The sequence below is a fragment of the Gopherus flavomarginatus genome, chromosome 4 (genome assembly GCF_025201925.1).
Source record: "Gopherus flavomarginatus isolate rGopFla2 chromosome 4, rGopFla2.mat.asm, whole genome shotgun sequence".
Taxonomy (NCBI): Eukaryota; Metazoa; Chordata; order Testudines; family Testudinidae; genus Gopherus; species Gopherus flavomarginatus.
Genome location: NC_066620.1, coordinates 95243341 through 95265015, shown reverse-complemented (window position 1 = coordinate 95265015; position 21675 = coordinate 95243341). Strand labels below are relative to the sequence as shown.

At 43.7% G+C, this 21675-nt stretch overlaps 1 protein-coding gene across 1 annotated transcript; it reads left to right on the top strand.

The window, feature by feature from the left end:
- Positions 1–5814: 5814 nt before the first annotated feature.
- Positions 5815–21604, top strand: ACAT2 (acetyl-CoA acetyltransferase 2). The gene is made up of 9 exons (XM_050949797.1): positions 5815–6056; positions 8249–8383; positions 10873–11054; positions 12730–12847; positions 13872–14015; positions 15312–15434; positions 16390–16544; positions 20302–20412; positions 21357–21604. The coding sequence occupies exons 1-9, from the start codon at positions 5999–6001 to the stop codon at positions 21522–21524; spliced, it is 1194 nt and encodes a 397-aa protein (XP_050805754.1). The 5' UTR covers positions 5815–5998; the 3' UTR covers positions 21525–21604.
- Positions 21605–21675: the final 71 nt, after the last annotated feature.

The following is a 21675-nucleotide window of genomic DNA, read 5'->3' as shown; positions in this document are numbered from 1 at the left end:
AGATTGTGCACCTGCAGCAAGGCCTCAAATATTAATAATTAGTCAATTGATAATTATAGTAATGATAATGTAAGCATATGTATAGCATCAGTTATGTGCTACCCTTGGATGTCCACACTAGTCATTCCCTCCTGGTCTGTACAAAGATGTTGAAGACTACTTCATGCTGCAGATGCTATGGTGTCTCAGGAATTATATGGATTTTTTCTAAGGTTAGTTACCCTATTTGGCATAAAAGTATGTAATCATAATTCTTCCTTATCTGATGGTAGGCATAATAATTGCTTATTGATCAGGTCTTTTAAAGGACCCCAAACTGAAATACATTTTTTTCTCCAAATTTAAACAGATCATTGTTAAGGGACCAGTTTTCCCAGCCAACATGGTTAGGGGGGTCCTACCACAAGGAGGAAGCACCTGAAGGAAGAGCTGTTGTACCTTGAACTCTTCGTATTTTCAATCTCTAGATGCTTGGGAGCATATAGTATGCCTTTCTCTCTGCCTACCTAACGCTTCTGTTGCTCAAGGGATTTGTCTGGCTTCCTCGTGCAGCTCGTATACTGAACCTGAAGGACTGGGAGCACTTCTTCCCCTTTCAAGAGCTAGAAACCCAAGAGTAGCTGAAGCTTTCTTGTATTGTCTGGTTCCTTCAGTTCCAGCATTCCTCTGACCAGACCAGAGTATGTGAGGAGCATTCCTCATTCTGATTGTCACAGTTATACTGTCCAGCCTGGTCTATCCTGATTACTGATGAAATCAGGCTTCTGTGGGAGTCCATGCCAACCATCTTAACCATCTATGTAACTGGAGTGTCATATTTTCCTGTACACTAGCTCCATGGCCTTCTTTGCATTATAAATGAGATTAGTGACTGTTACAAACAAAGTGCATTGAAGGCAGTGGTAGTGTTGCTGCTTTTACCCTATGCTTCCACACAGAGGGCCCAGATACAGGTTAGCATGCAGATTAAACACCACCAAGTGCAGATTACATAATAGGCAGTACATGACCATCAGTAAGCTTTTGTTGCATACGCTCTCTCATGTCCTATCTACTTGTCATCATGTTAGACTATGTCATCACCCATCTTTTTAGCTCATTCATACTTCTCTGGGATTGCATTTGCCCCCCAAAATACAATACTTCAATATAGAGATAAAAATATAGTTCCCAGCTCTCCTAGGACTTTAGATAAATTGAGAGCCGTGCCAACTTTTCTGGGCTTCTCCTGGACCTGGCAAATTTCAGTGTGTTATTCTGCACCCTAATTGGCATGTCAGCAGTGTCAGATACCTCTTGTGCAGGCCTGTTGGCAGGGGCTCTGGCATCTCAGTGAGAGAGAGGGAACTGATCTGCCCAGGTGGTTGTTAGTCTGTCCATCTGTCTTTCTCTGCTCTCACTTTCTCTTCCTTACTCTGTCGGTTCCTTCCTTTGTTCTGGCCCTTTTCCTTTCTTCACCTTGATCACTTTCCCCTCTCTGATCTCCCTCTTGCTCACATGCATCACCTGGCTTCCCAGTAACATTTCCTCCCAGGTTAGTTCCTGTCTATCTCCTTTTCCAGGGATCCCTCCTGGTGTCACGTCACCTTCTTCCTCTCTAGCTGCCAGGGAACCCTGCCGTTCTAACATTCTGTGTCATCCCAACTGTCATAGAACTTTCCTCTTCCAACATTCTCTCCATTCTCCTCTAGTAGAGGCATCACCCCCAAATATTCTGCTTGATGCTTGTCTGTACAGGATTAGAGAGGAATCTGCCATCTGCAACAGCATATCTCTCCATATGTTACCCCCCATTATGCTTCCACCATATAAAATGATCATGGTAGAGGTACCTAACAAATCAAAGGGGTTGGTAATAATGGCTAAAATAACCAATAATAGGATTTTAACATAAATAGTAGAGAAGTGTTAAATACTTTGAATACATTGATTTAAACTGATGTATGATTTTTTTCCAATTATCTAGGCTCTGTGGACGACTGCTCTCCTATAAACCCAGCTGCAGCCTGTTGTTTCAAGGTCACTTGACATACTCACTTTCAATTATAAATAATAAAGTGAGAGTTTGGAACAACAAGAGGCTGCTAAACAAATGTTAGGTTAGGGTTTTTCATATAAAATGAGAACTGAAAGTGATTAGACAACCACCAAGAACTGCTACAAGAGCAGTTCACAAGAAGTTTTTAATGTCTGTTTTTACTTCAGCCCTACATTTCATTCCTTTCACTTTCTCCAGACAAAAGCTGGTGAGAGGTACAGATATGTGAGCTACTTTAAACCAGGGATTGAAATCAGACTCTGCACAGTCCACCACCATTTTCCACTCTCTGTTTGAATAGTTGACTGAGCATACCTCTATGTTTGTATCATCTGAAAATAATTTCCTGAACCATAGCAAATATGGGCAGGCAGGGTCACTCAGAATCATAATGGGGAGGGAAACACCATTCATGTTGATGTTGTTGGGGATGAAAGGTAGAAAGCTTCCATCTATACACTATTAATTTTTTTGAAAATTCTAGCATTGTGCACTTTGTCTGACCATCCTATGTAAACTTCCAGAAACATGCCATGATGATCTACTAATGCTTATGCCACCATTGATTCATAACCCTTTCTCTTAATTTACCTCTGGGCACTACCGGCACATGAGTTATGAATAGCTCCTGCAGCATTTGAAAAACCAAATTATTTAAATCCCTGAATTTCTTCAACTTTTGCCACCTTGATCATAAGTACCTGCAACGTAAGATATACAGCTGCGCACATAGTCACAATAACAGCACCCAGTGGAGACTTCTCAATCCCAAACTGGTACCCAGGCAGCTGACCAGTAAATATCTGAGCAGGCAGCTTCAACAGGGATACTGGCCACTCTCTTTTCCTCAACCTTATGGTTTGGTCTTGCAGCATCACCAGAGCCATAAAAAATTGTCATTTCTTATTTTGAGGTTATGCATTTACGTTTGTTTGTCCCAGGTCTTGATGATACCCTGGTCCTGCTAGTCTAGGGTTGTAGTCCAGGATCAAAAGTGGCACTCCCCCTAGTGAACATTATTCTCAAGTAGTACATGGAGAAAACTCCTCCTTAGGTAGTTGGGCACAGGGGCTGCTCTAGGTATTTTGCCGCCTCAAGCATGGCAGTCAGGCTGCCTTTGGTGGCTTGCCTGCAGGAGGTCCCCGGTCCCATGGATTCGGTGGAACGCCTGCGGGAGGTCCGCCGAAGCCGTGGGACCGGCGGACCCTCTGCAGGCATGCCGGTGAAGGCAACCTGCCTGCCGCCCTCGCAGTGACCAGCATAGCGCCCCCCCGTGGCTTGCCGCCCCAGGCACGCGCTTGGTGTGCTGGTGCCTGGAGTCGCTCTTGGTTGTGCATGACCATTACAACAGCTGTTAACTAACTGCGCCTGGTCTACACTACAAGATAGGTCGACGTAAGCTGCCTTACGTTGACCTAACTCTGTGAGGTGTTGCTCCCGCTGATAACTCACCTACTACATTGACTTAATTACTCCACCTCCCTGAGAGGCATAGTATCAGTGTTGATGTAGTCAGGTTGACGCAATGACAGAATAGACACTGTGTTGCTTATATCTACTGTTTCCGCCTTTCAGAAGCCATCCCACACTGACAGTTATATCGGTGCAAGCGCTTCTGGTGAGGACGCACACCACCGACACAAGAATAGTTTGAACATGCAAAACCCATTTAATTACTGTGGTCGCTGTACATCACCATAATTTAGGTCAACATAATTTTGCAATGTAGACATATGATTGGTCTGTAGCTATCTACAGCCATTGCTGACACACACTCATCTATCTTGCTGCAGCTGGCCCTGATGCCTCACAATTACTTCTCAAAAGCTGAGCAAAGAGTGAGGGCTTGTCTACATCACAAAGTTGCAGCGCTGGTGAGGGGGTTACAGCGCTGCAACTTAGGAGGTGTACACATCTGCAGGGCATCACCAGCGCTGCAACTCCCTGTTTGCAGAGCTGGCCATACTCCCGTTTTGTCTTGGGTGTAGAGGATCCAGCGCTGGTGATCCAGCGCTGGTAATCAAGTGTAGACACTTACCAGCGCTTTTCTTGACCTCCGTGGAATAAGCAGGTATCCCAGCATACCTGAGGAAGCCTCTGGTAATCAAGCAGGTCTCCTTCCCCGGTTTGCTCTCGCGTTCCCCGAACCCCCGAGCAAGCAGGTCTCCTTCCCTGCGGTTTGCAGGGGGGTTCGGGGAACGAGAGAGCAAACCGCGGCGAAGCTGGTCTCCTTCCCCGGTTTGCTCTCGCGTTCCCCGAACCCCCGTGCAAGCAGGTCTCCTTCCCTGCGGTTTGCTCTCGCGTTCTCCGAATCCCCGAGCAAGCACGTCTCCTTCCCTGCGGTTTGCTCTCGCGTTCTCCGAATCCCCGAGCAAGCACGTCTCCTTCCCTGCGGTTTGCTCTCGCGTTCCCCGAACCCCGAGCAAGCAGGTCTCCTTCTCTGCGGTTTGCAGGGGGGTTCAGGGAACGCGAGAGCAAACCGCGGGGAAGCTGGTCTCCTTCCCTGGTTTGCTCTCGCGTTCCCCGAACCCCCCTTGAAGCCGCCCAAGAGCGCTGCAGTGTGGCCACATCTAACACCACTTGCAGCGCTGGTTGCTGTAAGTGTGGCCACTCTGCAGCGCTGGCCCTATACAGCTGTACTAATACAGCTGTAACAACCAGCGCTGCAAAATTGTAGATGTAGACATACCCTGAGAACCAAAGCCCAGTATGGCTACATTTGGAATTTCAAAGCGCTGCCCCGGCAGCGCTTTGAAGTGTGAGTGTAGTCGGAGCGGCAGGGCTGGGACAGAGCTCTCCCAGCGCTGCATGTGAACCACATCCCTTAAGGGTGTAGCGAGCCGTGCTCCCAGCGCTGCCGCCCTGATTACATTGACGCTTTGCAGCGCTGTATCTTGCAGCGCTCAGGGGGGTGTTTTTTCACACCCGAGGCCATGTCTACATCTAAAGTTTTGCAGCGCTGGTTGTTACAGCTGTATTAGTACAGCTGTATAGGGCCAGCGCTGCAGAGTGGCCACACTTACAGCAACCAGCGCTGCAAGTGGTGTTAGATGTGGCCACACTGCAGCGCTGTTGGGCGGCTTCAAGGGGGGTTCCGGGAACGCGAGAGCAAACCGGGAAAGGAGACCCGCTTCGCCGCGGTTTGCTCTCGCGTTCCCGGAGCCACCCAGCAAACCGCAGGGAAGGAGACCTGCTTGCTCTGGGCTCCGGGAACGAGAGAGCAAACCGGGAAAGGAGACCCGCTTCGCCGCGGTTTGCTCTCTCGTTCCCGGAGCCACCCAGCAAACCGCAGGGAAGGAGACCTGCTTGCTCTGGGCTCCGGGAACGAGAGAGCAAACCGGGAAAGGAGACCCGCTTGATTACCAGAGGCTTCCTCCTTCCACGGAGGTCAAGAAAAGCGCTGGTAAGTGTCTACATTGGATTACCAGCGCTGGATCACCAGCGCTGGATCCTCTACACCCGAGACAAAACGGGAGTACGGCCAGCGCTGCAAACAGGGAGTTGCAGCGCTGGTGGTGCCCTGCAGATGTGTACACCTTCAAAGTTGCAGCGCTGTAACTCCCTCACCAGCGCTGCAACTTTCTGATGTAGACAAGCCCCCGAGCGCGAAAGTTGCAGCGCTGTAAAGTGTGAGTGTAGCCATGGCCAGCTGAGTCAGTTTTATCTGTAGTAGCCCACTCCTAGGAGACCATGAATTGATCATCCCCTGCCCTAGGACAAATCACCTCCCATTTGGAAAATCAGGAGAGAAGGTCACGTGGCCTATCCTACGGCAACACTCCTCCCCCGTGTCTGTCATGTGATGCTCCTGCTTCCCTAGTCTGGCGCCTCCCTGCCAAAGGTGCTCGGGAGGGAAAGGAACTGGAAGATCGTTAGAGTCCATCGGGCAAGCACCGAGGCGGCGGGAGCAGGAACAGGAGCAGGAGCAGGAGCAGGGCTGGGAGTCCGGCTGTTGCCACCATGAACGCGGGCGGCTCGGAAGCGGTGGTGCTTGTTTCTGCTGCAAGAACCCCTGTCGGTAAGCGGCTCTATCGTGCGGCAAAGCCATCTCTTCCCGCTGCCCCCTGCAGAAGCTACAGGCGGTGGTGGCGAGGAGCTGGGGCGTTGATCCAGCGGCTGCAGATGGCAGGGGGTCCCTGTGTGCTCTTGCACGGGCCTCCGCTTTGTGCAGCGTTTGAGCGAGTGCATGTGTGTGCGCTCCGCTCAGAGGCTGCCGTGCAGCCCCGCGGACGCTGCTGGAAGCTGCGGGAGAGGGTCGTTTAAGGCGCTGTGCTGCTTTGTTGCCCCCTCCCACCAGCCAGGTAGGTGTGTTTCTGGGGCACGCGAGGGCTGCTGCCCGTAGGTTACGGGGTGCTTTGAGGAGCCTTGGAGACGGAGGATGCTATAGACGTCCACTGTCCTTTGCTATTCTTATTTCTGTGAATGCGGCTGGGGAAGAAGGCGGATGCTGCTGAGCTGCTCGCTCCCATCCTTGCAGCAGCGTAGGGCCATCAGTGGGGCGAAGGGAGACTCCTCCCAGGCCCTGCGCGTGCGTTGCACTGATTGGACACAAGCGATCGAGCCACGCTGTAAGGTTTGCTGATTGCTTCGCCGGCGTCCTCAATGGTTGCTCTTGCTCCAATTGGGTTACTCAGGGTGGAACCATAATCGGCTGCCAGAGGCACTGTGAAGTGTCTCATTCAGCAGCATCGGGGAGTCCAAAGAGGAGGAGCTGATGTGTTGCTAGGTTCGTTTTGTTTAGTGTGTGGGGTGTATTAAAGATAAAGCAAACAATCCCTCTTCGTTTGGCCTGAGGCCAGCACTTTCTGTAGGGGGAAGGTCTGTAAGATAAACATGATGCAAAGATTCAAGGATGTGAGTAGCATGCACATAACATACCAGCCAGTATTTGAGAGGTATAAACAAAAACACTTAAAGAGAAGGACAAGAGCTTTCTCATTTCAATGAAATTCCTTCTGTGAAGGAATAAGTGTCAGGGGCACATCTGGCCCCGACCAGATGACTTGATAAAGGTGACTTGATCTTTTATTCTCTTTGTAAAGTCTGTTTTCTTGAAGTGTTTTATTATGCTTGTTCTAGGCTAATCGTAGAATGTAAGGTTACCCGTAGCCACTTGTTTAAGGAATTGGTAAACTGAGATAAAGTGTGTCCAGTCTATCTAGAATTTCCTTGAACACTACTTCATAAATATTCATGATGATTTTATCTTGTGTTCTCTCTGACTCCTGTACCCTTCCAAAGTACTGATGGGAGAGGTGATACTCAAGTGTGGCTAATGAATTAAAAAAACAAATATATATTGGACAGAATAATATTAAAATACATAAAAACAGTGTATACCGGCCACCTCTCCTTCCTGTCCTGGATAAATTAATTGAAGATTTTTTCCAAATAGAGTGTAAACTTCTCTGGTGGAAAAAAAATCATTAGACTCTCTCCTTTTTTGACAGAATGAGAAAATAATATAAACAAAATAGATCATGATTCCTAAATAGAACTAGTTCGGGTATATGTGGGGGGGATTCTAAGGACACAGTAAGGAATGGTAGCCTGGAAAAGTATTTTATGGTTCGCTGATATTTAGGTCATATAGTTACATTTTAAGCTTCCCACACAGTTTTTGGCTAGATCAAATGGTGATCCTAGATGACTTTTTTTCAGTCTGGAAATTGCATTCCTTCCTTTTTCCCCCCCAAATATACTTTTCCCCTACAACTTCAGCTCCCCTCAAAGAATTAACCAAAAGAAAGGCATGATATACTTTGATGTACCACAGCACTATACTTCTAAAGAACACTAGGCAGAACGAGAAATGGGTTTAGAAAGACCCTTTAGCAGATAAATCATTCAAAATATTCTGCTGATGTACTGTGTCTTAGAATGTAGATTAGACTAGATCAGGTAATGGCACTAGTTGTTGAATATCATCCTTGAGTTTCTTCTATTTTTGTTGTGCTGCTCTGATCAATGTAAACTAGATGTTTTATTTCCTGTGTTCTTTTCCTCCTGCATTGACTCTGACTTGAGAAGGAGCAAAATGAATCCTAAAGGTAAAAACTAATTCTCTCTTGCTCTCAAGTCGTCAAGTGAAAACTTGGGCAATATTTTCTCAGAATCTCTTTTTTGGAGTCCTGGCATTTAAAAAAAAAGAAAAAAAATAGTAGTAGTATAACACTGACATAAAAATCTAATTAATTGTTTTTTATGTAGGCTCCTTTAATGGTGCCCTGTCCACATTGCATGCCCATGAACTGGGCTCTGTTGTCATTAAAGAAGTACTGAAGAGGGCAAATGTCAATCCGGAAGAAGTGTCTGAGGTGATATTTGGACAAGTCTTGACAGCAGGTATTTTTTTAATGAATTCTTCAACACTTGTACAGAAAGGCATTGGAACGAAAAGATTTTTTCCTTTAGTTTTACGATGAGAGACTATTTAGTGGCCAAAGTACTGCCCACGGGCTGGATCAGCCCCTCAGGGCTTAGGATCTGGCCCACAGGATTGCCACCCCTGTGGTGCCGTGGGCCCTGCGCCACTCTGGGAAGCGGCCGGCACCACATCCCTGTGCCCCTAGGGGAATGGAGCCCATATGGGAAATGGGGAACCGTGGCCAATGGGAGCTTCAGAGGAGGTACCCACAGGCAAGGGCAGTGCTTGGAGCCCTCTGCCCACCCCCCAAGGCCGCAGGGACGTGGTGCCAGCCACTTCCAGGAGTGGTACGGGGCCAAGGCAGGCAGTTAAGCAGGGAGCCTGCCCTGGCCCTGGTGCATGTGGAGCTGCTCCAGGTAAGCGGTGCCGGGCTGGAGACTGAACCCCTCGTGCACCCCATACCCAAACTCCCTGCCCTGAGCCTCCTGCCTGCACCCCAACTCCCTGCCGCACCCTGCACCTCTCCTGTACTCCAACCCCCTGCCCTAAGCCCCCTTGTACACCCCACACCCCTCCTCTGCCCCAACCCCTTGCCCTGAGCCCCTTCCTGCACACCGCACACCCTCCCACACCCTGCATTCCCTCCTGTACCCAACTCCCTGCCCCAGCCCTACATTCATGGCCCTGGATGCCAGATGTGGCCCTTGGGCCAAAAAGATTGCCCACCCCTGATCTAGTGGAATATTGTAATGATATTTGATGGGATTTGTTCTCCGCTATACAATCAAGTCCCTATTTTACTGTTCCATCGAAATATGTGAATTTTAAAATTTTCATTTTAAGAATAGTATTGATTAATATTATTGGCATTTAAGGACTGAAGAAAGCAGATCCTGACTTTACCCCCAACCTTCAGTCTGGACACTGCATAGAGCCTAGATATCTAACTTATTTTTCATTTAATCCAAAGAGGTATTATCTAAGTGGGTATGTAACACTAACCGCAGACTGTCACCTTTCACTATTGTAACCAGCCTCCTCTCATGTCCTTGTTAATCATTGCTTGCCGTGGTAAGTCAGACTTTAACTGGAAACTCCTCAAGGCAAAGAAGTGCATTGTATCTGTCTGTAACGCAATATATACACCTGTGATGCTATAGAAATAGTCCTTGGGTTAAAATCCCATAAAGAGAAGCTTCAGATTATTTTGATTTGATGGAAATGCCGCTGTTAAAGGAGACCACTTTAATGGCTTCTTACGTGGCTTTGGGTTATTTGAACTGTAAATTCTAATACACATGCCTTTATCTGTTTTCTTTAATTTAAAATAGAGCTCAATTCTTTGTCTCCTATATTATGTAATTCACTGAATGGTGTGCACACTCTCTTCTTTTATTAGTGACTTTTATACAAAGGAGCAGGCACTGCTTTGGCCTGGAGACATCGAGTTGAAGAATGCTTTCTGTTATATGCAGTACTTTGCTCTGTAACCATCGGAGGTTACAGAGCAAAGAATGAAAGCTTTTATGACTCTTTGTATATGCTTGAGCTTTATCCATTTTCTAAGGGGTATGTGGTAATATTTGGCCATTCTTAACTGTCATGTGGAATATCCAGGAAGTTTGAGCTAGTAATAAATAAAATGTCATATGTCTATTTAGTTTAATAAAAAAAAAATATAGTTAAGTCACACATTTGCCTGAAATCTGTAACCAATGGAAAGCAGGCTGTAAATATGAATTATTTACAGCAAATTGTGGAAGTATCTATTTTTGCAAATCTTTTACCTGTCTTTGCTACAGATAGCAAATAAAACTCATATCCAAAGATATAAGCCAGTGACCAAATATAACAGACAGGACCTTTGCCATAAACTGCAACTGGTTCCCTTGACTCCTGTGTCTGTAGTGTAGATAAAGCCCTCTCTGACAAAGACTGCAGCAATGCCTGGTAGAATAGAGTTTTCTGTCTGCTCTGCTCTGCTTTGAGTTCTTCAAAGGGAATCGCAACACCAGTGCACAGGGAGAGCTTGCAACAAATCCTTAAAGCACAGTGTGATGGATGTGCTGTTGCTCAAATTAAGCTGTGTGTGAGAGGTCTTTAAAAAAAAACCAAACAAAAAAAAAAAAAACCAAACTTACCTGAGAAATCACTTTAGGCAATTGCAGAATCCCACTTCGAAGAGTGCTCTTCATTTCTAACCATGAAAGTCATGTGAGCAAAACCCTCTGGTGTCAGAAAGCAGGAGAACCATGAGATCCCATTTCTAAAAAAAGACCTTATAATTTTCTTCCTCTTGTCCAATAGGATCTCAGTTAGATAACCCCTCTTAACCGCCATTCATCGCTGGGAATGAACTCTAAATGTGTGTAGGGGGGAGGAATCTGGCTGTCACTTCTCAAGAGTAGCAGAATGTACATGTTGACCTACTTACGTTTGCATGTGTTCAGATCTGTAATTCTTGCAGGTGCTGGTCAGAATCCTGTACGGCAGGCCGGTGTTGGTGCAGGAATCCCATATGCTGTACCAGCTTGGAGCTGTCAGATGATATGTGGCTCAGGCCTGAAAGCAGTATGCTTGGGTGCTCAGTCCATATTGACAGGAGATTCCAGCATTGTGGTGGCAGGAGGCATGGAAAGCATGAGCAAGGTGAGGCAATAGTCCCTTTTGGCAATAAAAAAGGGTCACTCATGACTTCAGGTTTACTATGTGGTTTTAAAACTTGAATAATCTGGTAGGAAAATCTTCAGAGAGGAAATGTTTTGCACTTTTCCTTTGTTTTTTGGACAACTGGAGCTCTTAATGAGCTCAACTGGAGTTGCAAGTGAGTAACACTATGGAATTAATCTATGTATTTGTTGTCCATTTATTTTTTTGATTTAGGTTTTTGTTTTTCCATTGCAGATTAAACTTCGTTAAAAGTTACCACTACTTTTGTAGACATCTCTTTTTTAATACATCTATTATATTTGTCCTCTTCCCCTAACCAATACCTCTTTAGTGATTGTGAGGCAGAGTTGTCCTTAAATGCTTCTTTTGAAATTTCAATACTGTCAAGAATTTCTTCTTCATTAGTCTCCTCCAACTATCCATTTGAGCAACCTTTTTTTTTTCTCCTAGTGAGACTATTTCTAGATGTAATCTAGTGAACATTCATATATAATGAATGATATAAAATGAAAGTCAGGATATAGTTGTAGTGGTCCATAACTTGGATTATCCCTTTACTGAAATTCAAAATGTGATTTAGGAATTTTAGTATGACAGATCTAATAAACTGACCCTGCACGTGATGTGAAAATAATATTGTGTGCACTATTGATGTATCTATTAAGTGTTCCTGCTTAAAATCTAGAAAGAGGAAATTCAAAGAGAGATTCACTTAAGGCCCGATCCAAAGCCCATTGTAATCAATGGGAATCTTTTCACTGACTTTGTTGGGCTCTAGATCAGACCCTTTGGGCCCAGTCCTGTAACTCTTACTCACCTGAGTAATCTGATTTAAATAGGACCATCTGGAACCTTAGGGAGTAGAAATGAAACTAGTGCTGATATGAACCCTGTTTGATCAGAATGAATCCTTCTGAACTGAAGCTAGACTACTTGACAACCTTTTTTCTGGGAGTTGCTATTTAGGATGATAGGTACTGACAAATAGTTTTTGGTGGTGGGGATACATTTGGAGTGATTGTAGAAAATATTAAGATAACTTTTTGTAAATTCTGATTAAATTGTTTATTTCTCTATGTCCATGCTCTGGGGGTGAATTTAGAGTGTCTTCAGTTTCTAAACTTCCTTAGTTGACAATAATTATAAATGCAATGTCTGGCTTAAACAAAGAGGGAATGGAAACGTTGGAGACAAGACTGATTACACTGTGTTTTAATGTATAGTTCAAACCTATTTTAACTTCCCTCCATCCCCATGACAGAGAATGGTTTACTCCTGGCAACAGGCAACAGCAGTATTGCTTCTTGCTCTGCAAGAGGCCCAGGTGCAGGAGTAATCTGAAACCTACATTTCTCATATGTGAGCTGTCTGTTCTCCAAGGGCCACCAAGTGCCTTCTGCTGACTCACTTTCAGATTGAAAACCTTGGAGAGTTCACTTGGTGGTTGGAAAAACCCCAAAACTAATGGGTGTCCCCTCCTCTGCTGGTTATTCTGGTGGTCTTTTATTCATTACACTGGAGAGGATTCCTTTTGGCCATCAGATCAAGGTCAGACTTTTTGATGAAGGGATTGGATGTGAGATGGGGCTTTGCTGGGAAGAATTAACCGTACCATTTAGACTTCTAAATTTCTCTCAAAATATCTTATTTACAGGCTCCTCACTTAGTTCATATGCGAGCTGGATTGAAAATGGGGGAGGCCTCATTGCAGGACAGTATCATCTGTGATGGTCTTACAGATGCATTTTACAAGTATCACATGGGTATAACAGGTAAGTAGTAGCAGTTAGACTCCAAGACTTTAAGGTCAGAAGGGACCATCATGATTTTCTAATCTGCCCTTCTGCACATTACAGGCCACAGAACCTCCTGCAGCTGCTCCAATAACTCAGCCAGAGGTTATGGGCTTACTATGATTACAAGTTTCAGAGAATCCACTATTTACTCTAGTTCTGAAAAGTTAACTGTAAATTAGCAAGAGGTTGAGAGTGCAGTATAAACAAATTCTGGAAACTTTAATGTATGATTTAAATATACTTCAAGGCAATAGATATTAAGCAATAGTTAAGAAATGGGCTATATCTACAAGTTCACATTCATTTTCCCTTTTGCGTGTTACCATATTACAAAATTGACTTGGAAAGGATACTTCCTATCTGAGCTAACAGAGTTAGTTGTGAGGAAAACATTTTTTGATCTGCCATACCTGTTTTCTCTCTTCAGCATGTTGTCCCATAATACTCTATATCAGATAACAATGATATAATGCTTTGCAACAGATATAATCTAAAATTTAATCTCTGTGAATTCAAATTTTAAATTCCTTTTCCCCAAACATCTAAGTACAAGGACAGAATACTGGAGAACATGTATGAATGTGTAGGAAACAGTTCTGCACTGGAAGAGGTAATGAGTCTTCAACCTCTGATTTTTGAAAATAGTGTATCATCTATGGTACAGTCTTTCCAGGGTACAATTGCTGCAGAGATATTTGAACACAACTGTTCAGAGCAATAATGAACATGATTTTGCTTGCTCAGAATTTTTTCTTTAAAGCGATTCTGCATGGAGATCAAATATGGAAATATTCAGCCCCAAGAGAATGTAGCAGAAAGTCACAAGGGAGTGAAAACAGGAGTTCAGAATGAACACTGTTCTGTAAGCTTAATTACTGACTGCTACCAGCAAACACGGTCTAATTGGCGTGCTGGAATTTTAACTTAAGACTTAGCAAACTTGCTGCTAAGAGTAAATGATCTAATTTTTTCTTAAAACTGGCATTTTGTTTTATTTCAGCTGAAAATGTGGCCAAGCAATGGCAAGTTAGCAGAACGGAACAAGACCAACTTGCTGTACAGTCACAGAACAAGGCAGAGAGTGCACAGAAAGCTGGCTACTTTGATAAAGAGATTGTTCCTGTTCTTGTGCCTTCTAGGAAAGGTAGGGTGTGTATGTGTAATTAAATAAATAAAAGCTGGCATTGGAGTATCTGGTACTGACTGTCCATTCAAGTTAATGAATGGTGTCTTTGTGGAAAACCTATTTTACAGACAGAAGGGCTCCTCTTTTCAATCTTTAAGAAAGGGCAAGGCATCCCCCATTGGTGATTTCTTTGAAATGAGAGAGAGAAGGTGGAAGAACACCGATGTATGTTCAGAATTTCCAAATGTAACTCAGCAAATATATGAAATATGATTGTTACTGATCCTACAACCCCTTCTTTCTGGGTGGGGGTTCCTGCCCACATGGAGCCAGTTGTAGAATCAGATCCTGAGTATTATGCTAAGTTTAAAACATGTTCACACTCACCATGATATTCAGTGCATAAACCTCTCTCACTGGTGAAAGACGTAATGAAAAAACCTAGAGAGTCATTCTGTTACACCCAGTAGTCTGTGGATTTTCTCAAAGCCTGTCACCTTCTTAATCTTGTTTGTCTTTTTTTTTTTTAAAGTGTTGGGGTGCCTTTCTTTGTATAGGTAGGCCCTTTGACAGTTGACTGATTCCGGGATCCACTTTTGGGTGGGGATGGCAGGAGAGTTCCACATCTTTTGTGCTAACCTCACACTCCTTACATTCATTAGTCTGTTGAAGAACTCCCAGAGCATATTATAGCATTTCTTTGCACTTAATGGACTTTGTAAAATAGCTTTGGAGTTAGCTTAATGGCATGATATGTGATTGTTAACTGCACAGTCAGTAAAGGGAGAAGGAAAAAGCCCAAGCTGAACCATGGAAGGCTTCTGGATAATATTAATGCGGCTTGACTCTCAAATATTAAGAACCCTACAAGTATCCATTCCCAAAAGAGCCAGCCTAGCAGAAAGATTGGTTAGGAAATAGCAGATAGGAGAATTGCTTTTTAACAGGCAGGCAAATTTTGCAGTTGGGATTTGTTTCAGAAAGCCCAGGTGTAAAGTAGCCATACATACTGCTACCAGCACCTGCAAAGAAATCAGCCTCTAAAGGAATAAGAGATTATGGGGCTAAAATATAAACTTGAAGTTCTTGTATATTGTTGTTATAACCCTGACAGTTATGAACTGGAAAAATTAAACACATCCCTTCCTCCCTCCTTCACTCCCAGTTATGTGTAAAATATTCCTGACTGGCCACTACTTAGAAGTTACTGTCTGTAGTCTTTGTTCTAGACGCTATTTTTGTTCATTTAGAACCCCTTTACAAATGTAACATTGCACAGAATTGATCTCAAATTCATGTCTGACCATTTTGCAGGTCCTGTAGAAGTTAAAACTGATGAGCATCCTCGCCATGGAATGACCTTGGAAACAGTAGCGAAGTTAAAGCCTTGTTTTCTGACCGATGGAACTGGGACAGTAACTGCAGCTAATGCCTCAGGTTTGTAGATGAGTAAAACAAAATGCAGTAGGCCAGCAATTGCAAGCAGCGCAGGATTTTGTTTGCATCATATACAGTGTGTACTACTATACAAGGAAATACAGCCCTGAGTTCAAGTGCACATATGAGAACTTGCATATGCATGTGTGCTTTCTCCCTGCTATACTGCTATAGTGAGATGTTGTGCAGTGGAGACTTGATTTTTGCATCAGTGCAAGAATTCAACCCACAACAGCCTGTCATGACATGAAGTTGTCAGTGCTTTTATTACTGACATATTTTGGCAGTGTCCACATTCCCTAGTGCCTCATACTTCTGTTTCTTAGTCTAAATGTATTTAGATCATTCCTGTATTCCTCCCCTTTTCATTTCCTTATCTTGGTATTTTTGCTTGTTCCACTGTAAAATGAATTCCTCTTCAGGCCCTGTAGTGGACCCCAGTGGTTTTCCTGCACATTCACTAGCCACAAATAGGAAAATAAAACACCCAACACTAAGAAGTCACCATTATCATGGAACTAAACTTTTCCATGGTGGTCTCAATGCCTTCTTCCATGCTGCCTCCTATGCTTATCATATGCTTCCAAAATCTATTCAGCACAGCCATCACCCTTTCCTTTCCACTCTCAGTAAAATCTTGCTTCCACAGCATCACTTACAGAAAGTAAACATCATATAACTCCCCCACCACCACCTAAATATGTATTCACCTAATCTGAGTAACCTTTGGCCTGCTGATGTAAACTGTCATATCGCCACCAAAACCAAGGGGGCTATACTGACTTACACCAGCCTCGATATCTATAACCTGTGTACTCTCTTGCTTGTCAAGCCTATAATTTAGACTGACTCTTTAGGAGAGAGACTCATCATCTGCTTATTGAGAAGAGTCTAACACAATCACAGTTGTAGGTGTTTGAAAATAATAAAATGAAAGCAATTAATTGTTCTGCAGGTGTGAATGATGGCGCTGCAGCTGTCATTCTTATGAAGGAGTCGGAAGCTGCTAGAAGAGGTCTTACACCTTTGGCACAAATTGTGTCTTGGGCTCAAGTGGGTTTAGACCCTTCCATCATGGGAGTAGGACCTATCTCAGCAATAAAGAAAGCTGTAAGTAATATCAGAAGAAACATTACTGTTCACTTTGAAATACTTGTTTAAGACATGTCTCCCCTTGACTGTCCAGACTTAGTTTTTCTCAAAGAAATGACAAAAATGTAGCTCCAAACAGTTCTATAATGGAGACAGTGACAAACAAGATTTAAAGGCATGAGAACGTGTGAAGCATTGATTCTTTTTTGCTAGGGCTAGTATCTGTATTGTTGTTTTTCAGGGAAGTTTATAAATGGGTCAAAAGTAGAAACGAGCCTAGTTTATGGAACACCTCCCAATTGTCATACACAAAGCTTTATCTTAACAGTAACTCTTCTAAAGGTGAACAACAGAGGTTCTCTTTAATGGGGTTTCTGGCTGCCTTCTTTTTTTTTTTTAACCTCTTAGAAATATCAGGAAAGGTACATTTCTTTCCTGATTTCCTTCCTGCTAGTACAGTAGTATCTCCCACAATCGTGATACATATGGGCTATTCGCCTCCTGTCTGCTGTTTCTGGATGCAGTGTGCTTATAGCTATGTTGGTCCCAGGATATTAGAGAGACAAGGTCGATGAAGTAGTATCTTAAGACAGTTCAAAGCTGTAGCACGGCCTGTGCTAGCCACGCCCCCTTTTCTGGCCCAGACGATTCATTCCAAAGTTGTGTAAAAACTTGAGTATGATTGGTAACAATGCCTACAAAGCCAATATACAGTAGATTACAGCCAACAAGCATAGTTATCAAAATTAAATACTGTCCCTTGCCTAGGAAACCACTCACGGAGGGTAGAATTGTGGGAGACACTGCTAGCAGAAAGGAAATAATCAGGTGAGAAATCTAATATTGCAGTTCAGCATCTTCCACAGGTCTGATACATATGGGAAGTAGTGAGCAGTGAACAGAAGTAGGGAGGGATGAGAAAAACAGAATGATATAATGAAGACCCCTCAGGGTTAACTTCCCAAAATGGCAGTGCCATTACTGGAGAGAGTCCATTTCATAGCAGCTGATAAGTGTTAAATGATGGACATGTGGCTGCCTTGCAGATTTCTGTAGTGGAAGCAGGAGCCCTTTCTATGCAGTTGCAATAGGTCTTTTGGAGTGCACTTTGATGCCATCTGGGACAGGAGCACCTAATGCCTTGTTTGTCTCAATAGTGCATAGTTGGATCCATCTAGGTGTTTGCATCAGAGAACTGTTAGGTTTTTTTAAACCTTTTCTTTTACTTTTTGTAGTTTTTGGCCCACTTTGTAGGTGTTGCTGTTCAGCTGTGGCCGTTTTGCATCTTACTTTATGCAAAGCTCTCTGGATCTCTCCCTTAATGGCCTGCCCCTCAGGATGCCACTCCTCTTGCCTGGGGGATGGGGTTTCATCTTTGGAATTTCCTGACTTGCGCTGGAAAGGAGCTGAGCATGAGTCTTGCTTTTCTCCCTCAGGAACTTAGGACCCATTTTACTACTTTGGGACTGAGGGGAGACAAGGACCTGATGCCCTTTAAGTGTTTTTCTTTCTGGTCCTGTTCTGACCCAGGACTCATGCTGAGCTGCCTGGCTGAACTCATCCTTGGAGTCTCTCCCCATTCTGTATCTCCAGATCAGGCTTTTCTGTTTGTCATGGCTTCCTGGAGCAAGGGTGGGAACCCAACATGTCTGTCTGACTCAAAGCCCTGGGAGTGCAGTTTGAATGAGAACAGGCAGAATCCAATTCATCTTCCAAAGAGCCTGTAAGCTGCCTTCCAAATAGAACACTGCTTGGATTTAGCTCAGCGTTTGCACAACAGCTTTGCCATGCCTGAGAAGAGGGCAGGGAGGTGCTGTAATACTGGCTCCAGGGAGCTGATATCACCCCACTGATCCAGGAGGGAGAAGAAGGGCTGCATGCTACTGCCTGTAAAAACAGATGTAATAAGTTGGCAAAGAAAAGTCAGGCACAAGGTGATCCATCACTTGAAGGCAGAAGATCTGAGAGCAGCCCAGAAAAGGGAGCATGGGTAGCCTGAGCTGTGCTACAGCTTTGAACCGTCTCTGAAGACTATAGACAGGAGGCGGAATAGCCCATCCATATCACAATGGTGTCTGGGAGATGAGCTTCAGAAGGTGAAGTCTGTTATTTTTCCAAAGTAGATAGATCTGGGGTATACCATCCTCTTACTCTACACTTCCACTCTTTGAAAACTGCAGAACTGAGCTGTGGAGGCTGTTACTATCTTACTTTCTCACCCTACCCTCCAAGCATAATATTTAATGGAAAAAGAAACTAAAGCTTTTAATACAAGAACACAAAGTACTGTCTGTGTATGAACAGCTTTGAGGGGATAATAGACTCTACCACTTCATAGCCATCAAGTACATAATGAAAAACAAGCACATTCCAGATCCTTTCATTGTAACTATTACAAGTTTAAACTGTCACTATGCCTATTTGGTAGATACATCAGCTTGAGGACCTTGTAAGCCACTTGTGCATTATAGATAGTGACTGATCCCTGCATATTAGCATTGCAGTAGCAGGCCTTGGCTACACTTACACTTTACAGCGCTGCAACTGGGGTTTGAAAAAACACCCCCCTGAGCGCTGCAAGATACAGCGCTGTAAAGTGTCAGTGTAATCAGGGCAGCAGGGCTGGGACGCTACACCCGTAAGGGATGTGGTTTACATGCAGCGCTGGGAGAGCTCTCTCCCAGCGCTGCCGCTCTGACTACACTCACACTTCAAAGCGCTGCCGCGGCAGCGCTTTGAAATTCCAAATGTAGCCATACCCGCAGAATAGTTTCTAAAGAGATGCAAATTGTTTGAAGCAGGGAGTAGTTTAATGTCTAGAGAAAACCTAGTAAAATGGGGTCCTGAGCCTTGATTGTATACCCTGAGGAGATACAGGAATACAAATGGTTGTGAAATGCCACTGCAGTAAATGTTTTCAGCTGACAAAGCAGATTTAACAGTGATGCAAGGTAAACTGGGGATGGGGGACTTCCATAAAACATGCCAGGTCTGTTCCTAGTTTAATGAGACTCTTGAAGCAGGAAAAAAAAGAAAAGTTTCCCGAAGTTTAGAAATTAAGTGATGCTGTCAGAAAAGCTTTTGTCTTAACAAGATGTTTTTAACTCCCTTTTTCTGGATGTCAGACCTCCTGTGGTTATGATACCCAAGATTACTTTTAAGAGAAAGCCAAGAAGGAAAAAAGTTGGTGCATTTCACAGCACTCCACAGTCCATGTAATGTAGTTAGTTTCTCCCTTAAAATATCAGCAGAAAGTATTTTCAAATATCCAGGATATAGTATGTGCAGGGTTGTCAAAACTGGCATGTTTTTTAAATAAAATCCCTTAGTGCTGCTATATTTCTATTAACAGCACTATTTACGGGTAGATTCCTGGCATACAGCCACTACCAATGGAGCTTGGAAGAGGAAGCTCAACAAGTCCCTATCTTTGTCACAGGTGGCTCCCTGAACTAACCCACTGATCACTATGGCAAACAGCTTACAGCTGGGGTCACTGTAGAGCTACTGAAATCATTCACACACAACTGCCTCAAAGAGTGACATATTGTAATCAAGTATAGGCTAGTGGATATTGTCTAACTCTTCTGTAACTCTTGCCTTTAGATTAATCACTAAACTTGTAGGTAATGTGCCAAAAGTTACAGAAGAGAGTGTTAGGCCACAATAATATCTTTAGTCAGAAACCAGAGTAAGTTGTGAGGGAACAAAGGCCCTCCAAAAGCCATTGAAGTCCAGTTTCCTTGTTTCAATTATATTTAACATTATCTCCTAGGTTGATAAAGCAGGTTGGACGATGGACGAAGTTGACTTGTTTGAAATTAATGAAGCCTATACATCACTAGCTGCAGTAATAGCTAAAGAACTGAAATTGAATCCAGAGAAGGTATGTAAAGGAAAAACCCAGCAATTCTTATTATATGGAAGAGAAGGGTGGTGACAAGCTGCCAGCCCCCCCCCCCAAACTCCACTTTGCCTCTAGCATTCATAATGGCATTAAATACAGAAGTGTTTTTATTTTATAAGGGGGGGTTGCAGTCAGAGGCTTGCTCTGTGAAAGGGGTCACTAGTACAAGTTTGAGAACCACTGTATTAAAGCATACAGTGGCCTTTAATCTTACTGTACATGAGCTTTACTGCTACAGCAGGCGATGTGTGCTATCATCTTAAAGTTTGGATAGTTCCTGTAACAGTTACGCTGACAGTCTACGCACTGTGAGAATCTTTAGGTAATTCTGATTTGCATCTGTGCCTGCACTTCAAACTCAAGTTTTTTAGGGCCTGTTTCCTTTGCAGAGGTAGCACAAGTACTCCTGTTCTTTTTGCAGATGTACTGATGTAATTCAGGGCATCATTTGATAACTAAAGGTACTCTGCAAACCACTGTCACAGGGGAAGTAAGACCATTTAAGTATAAAGGAAGGTGTTTGTTAGAACTAAAAGGAAAGTCCTCACTGTTTTTATACTAGTCAGTGTAGTCTAAACACTTGACAGTCACTGTTTTCTTTCATGTGGTGCTACATGTCCAGAAAATACCTCAAGAAAGAGGGAAGGGGTAGTGGAAATGTTTCAGGAAACAAAGCCTGAACTAGCGGTCATTAAAACTATCTCAATTTATTGGAAGGATGTTTATTTCTTATTTGCAGTAGTGGTGGAGCCATGTTGGTCCCAGGTTATGTGAGACACAAAGTAGGTGAGGGAATCTCTTATTAGCCCAAAGTTTGTTTACTTTTCACCAACTCAAGTTAGACCATTAAATGAGTACCCTCACCTACCATGTCTTTTTCTTATTAATTATCCATATGACATAAGACTGATTTTATTTTTCAGGTTAATATTGAAGGTGGGGCTGTTGCCCTTGGTCATCCTCTGGGTGCCTCTGGTTGTCGTATTCTTGTTACTCTTCTGTATGCACTGGAACGAACAGCTGGAAAACGTGGTGTTGCTGCTCTTTGTATAGGAGGGGGGATGGGAATAGCTATGTGCATTGAAAAATGAACAGTTCTTTTCTCACTGCTAATGTATAACAATTTATAGAGTGGTTTCAGCTTACTAATAAAACTATGGTATTAACTAAATTCATTTTGTCTAAATTGTAAATTTACTAAAAACTATGAAGTTAGTCATTTGAAATAATTAACTTTAGCAG

What these genes read in the sequence shown, in the direction of transcription:
- ACAT2 (XM_050949797.1), top strand. Translation starts at nt 5,999, where the DNA reads ATGAACGCGGGCGGCTCGGAAGCGGTGGTGCTTGTTTCTGCTGCAAGA. An exon ending in TCTTGTGCCTTCTAGGAAAG is followed by an intron (nt 14,016 to 15,311) that starts GTAGGGTGTGTA and finishes ACCATTTTGCAG; the next exon opens with GTCCTGTAGAAGTTAAAACT. An exon ending in AACTGCAGCTAATGCCTCAG is followed by an intron (nt 15,435 to 16,389) that starts GTTTGTAGATGA and finishes ATTGTTCTGCAG; the next exon opens with GTGTGAATGATGGCGCTGCA.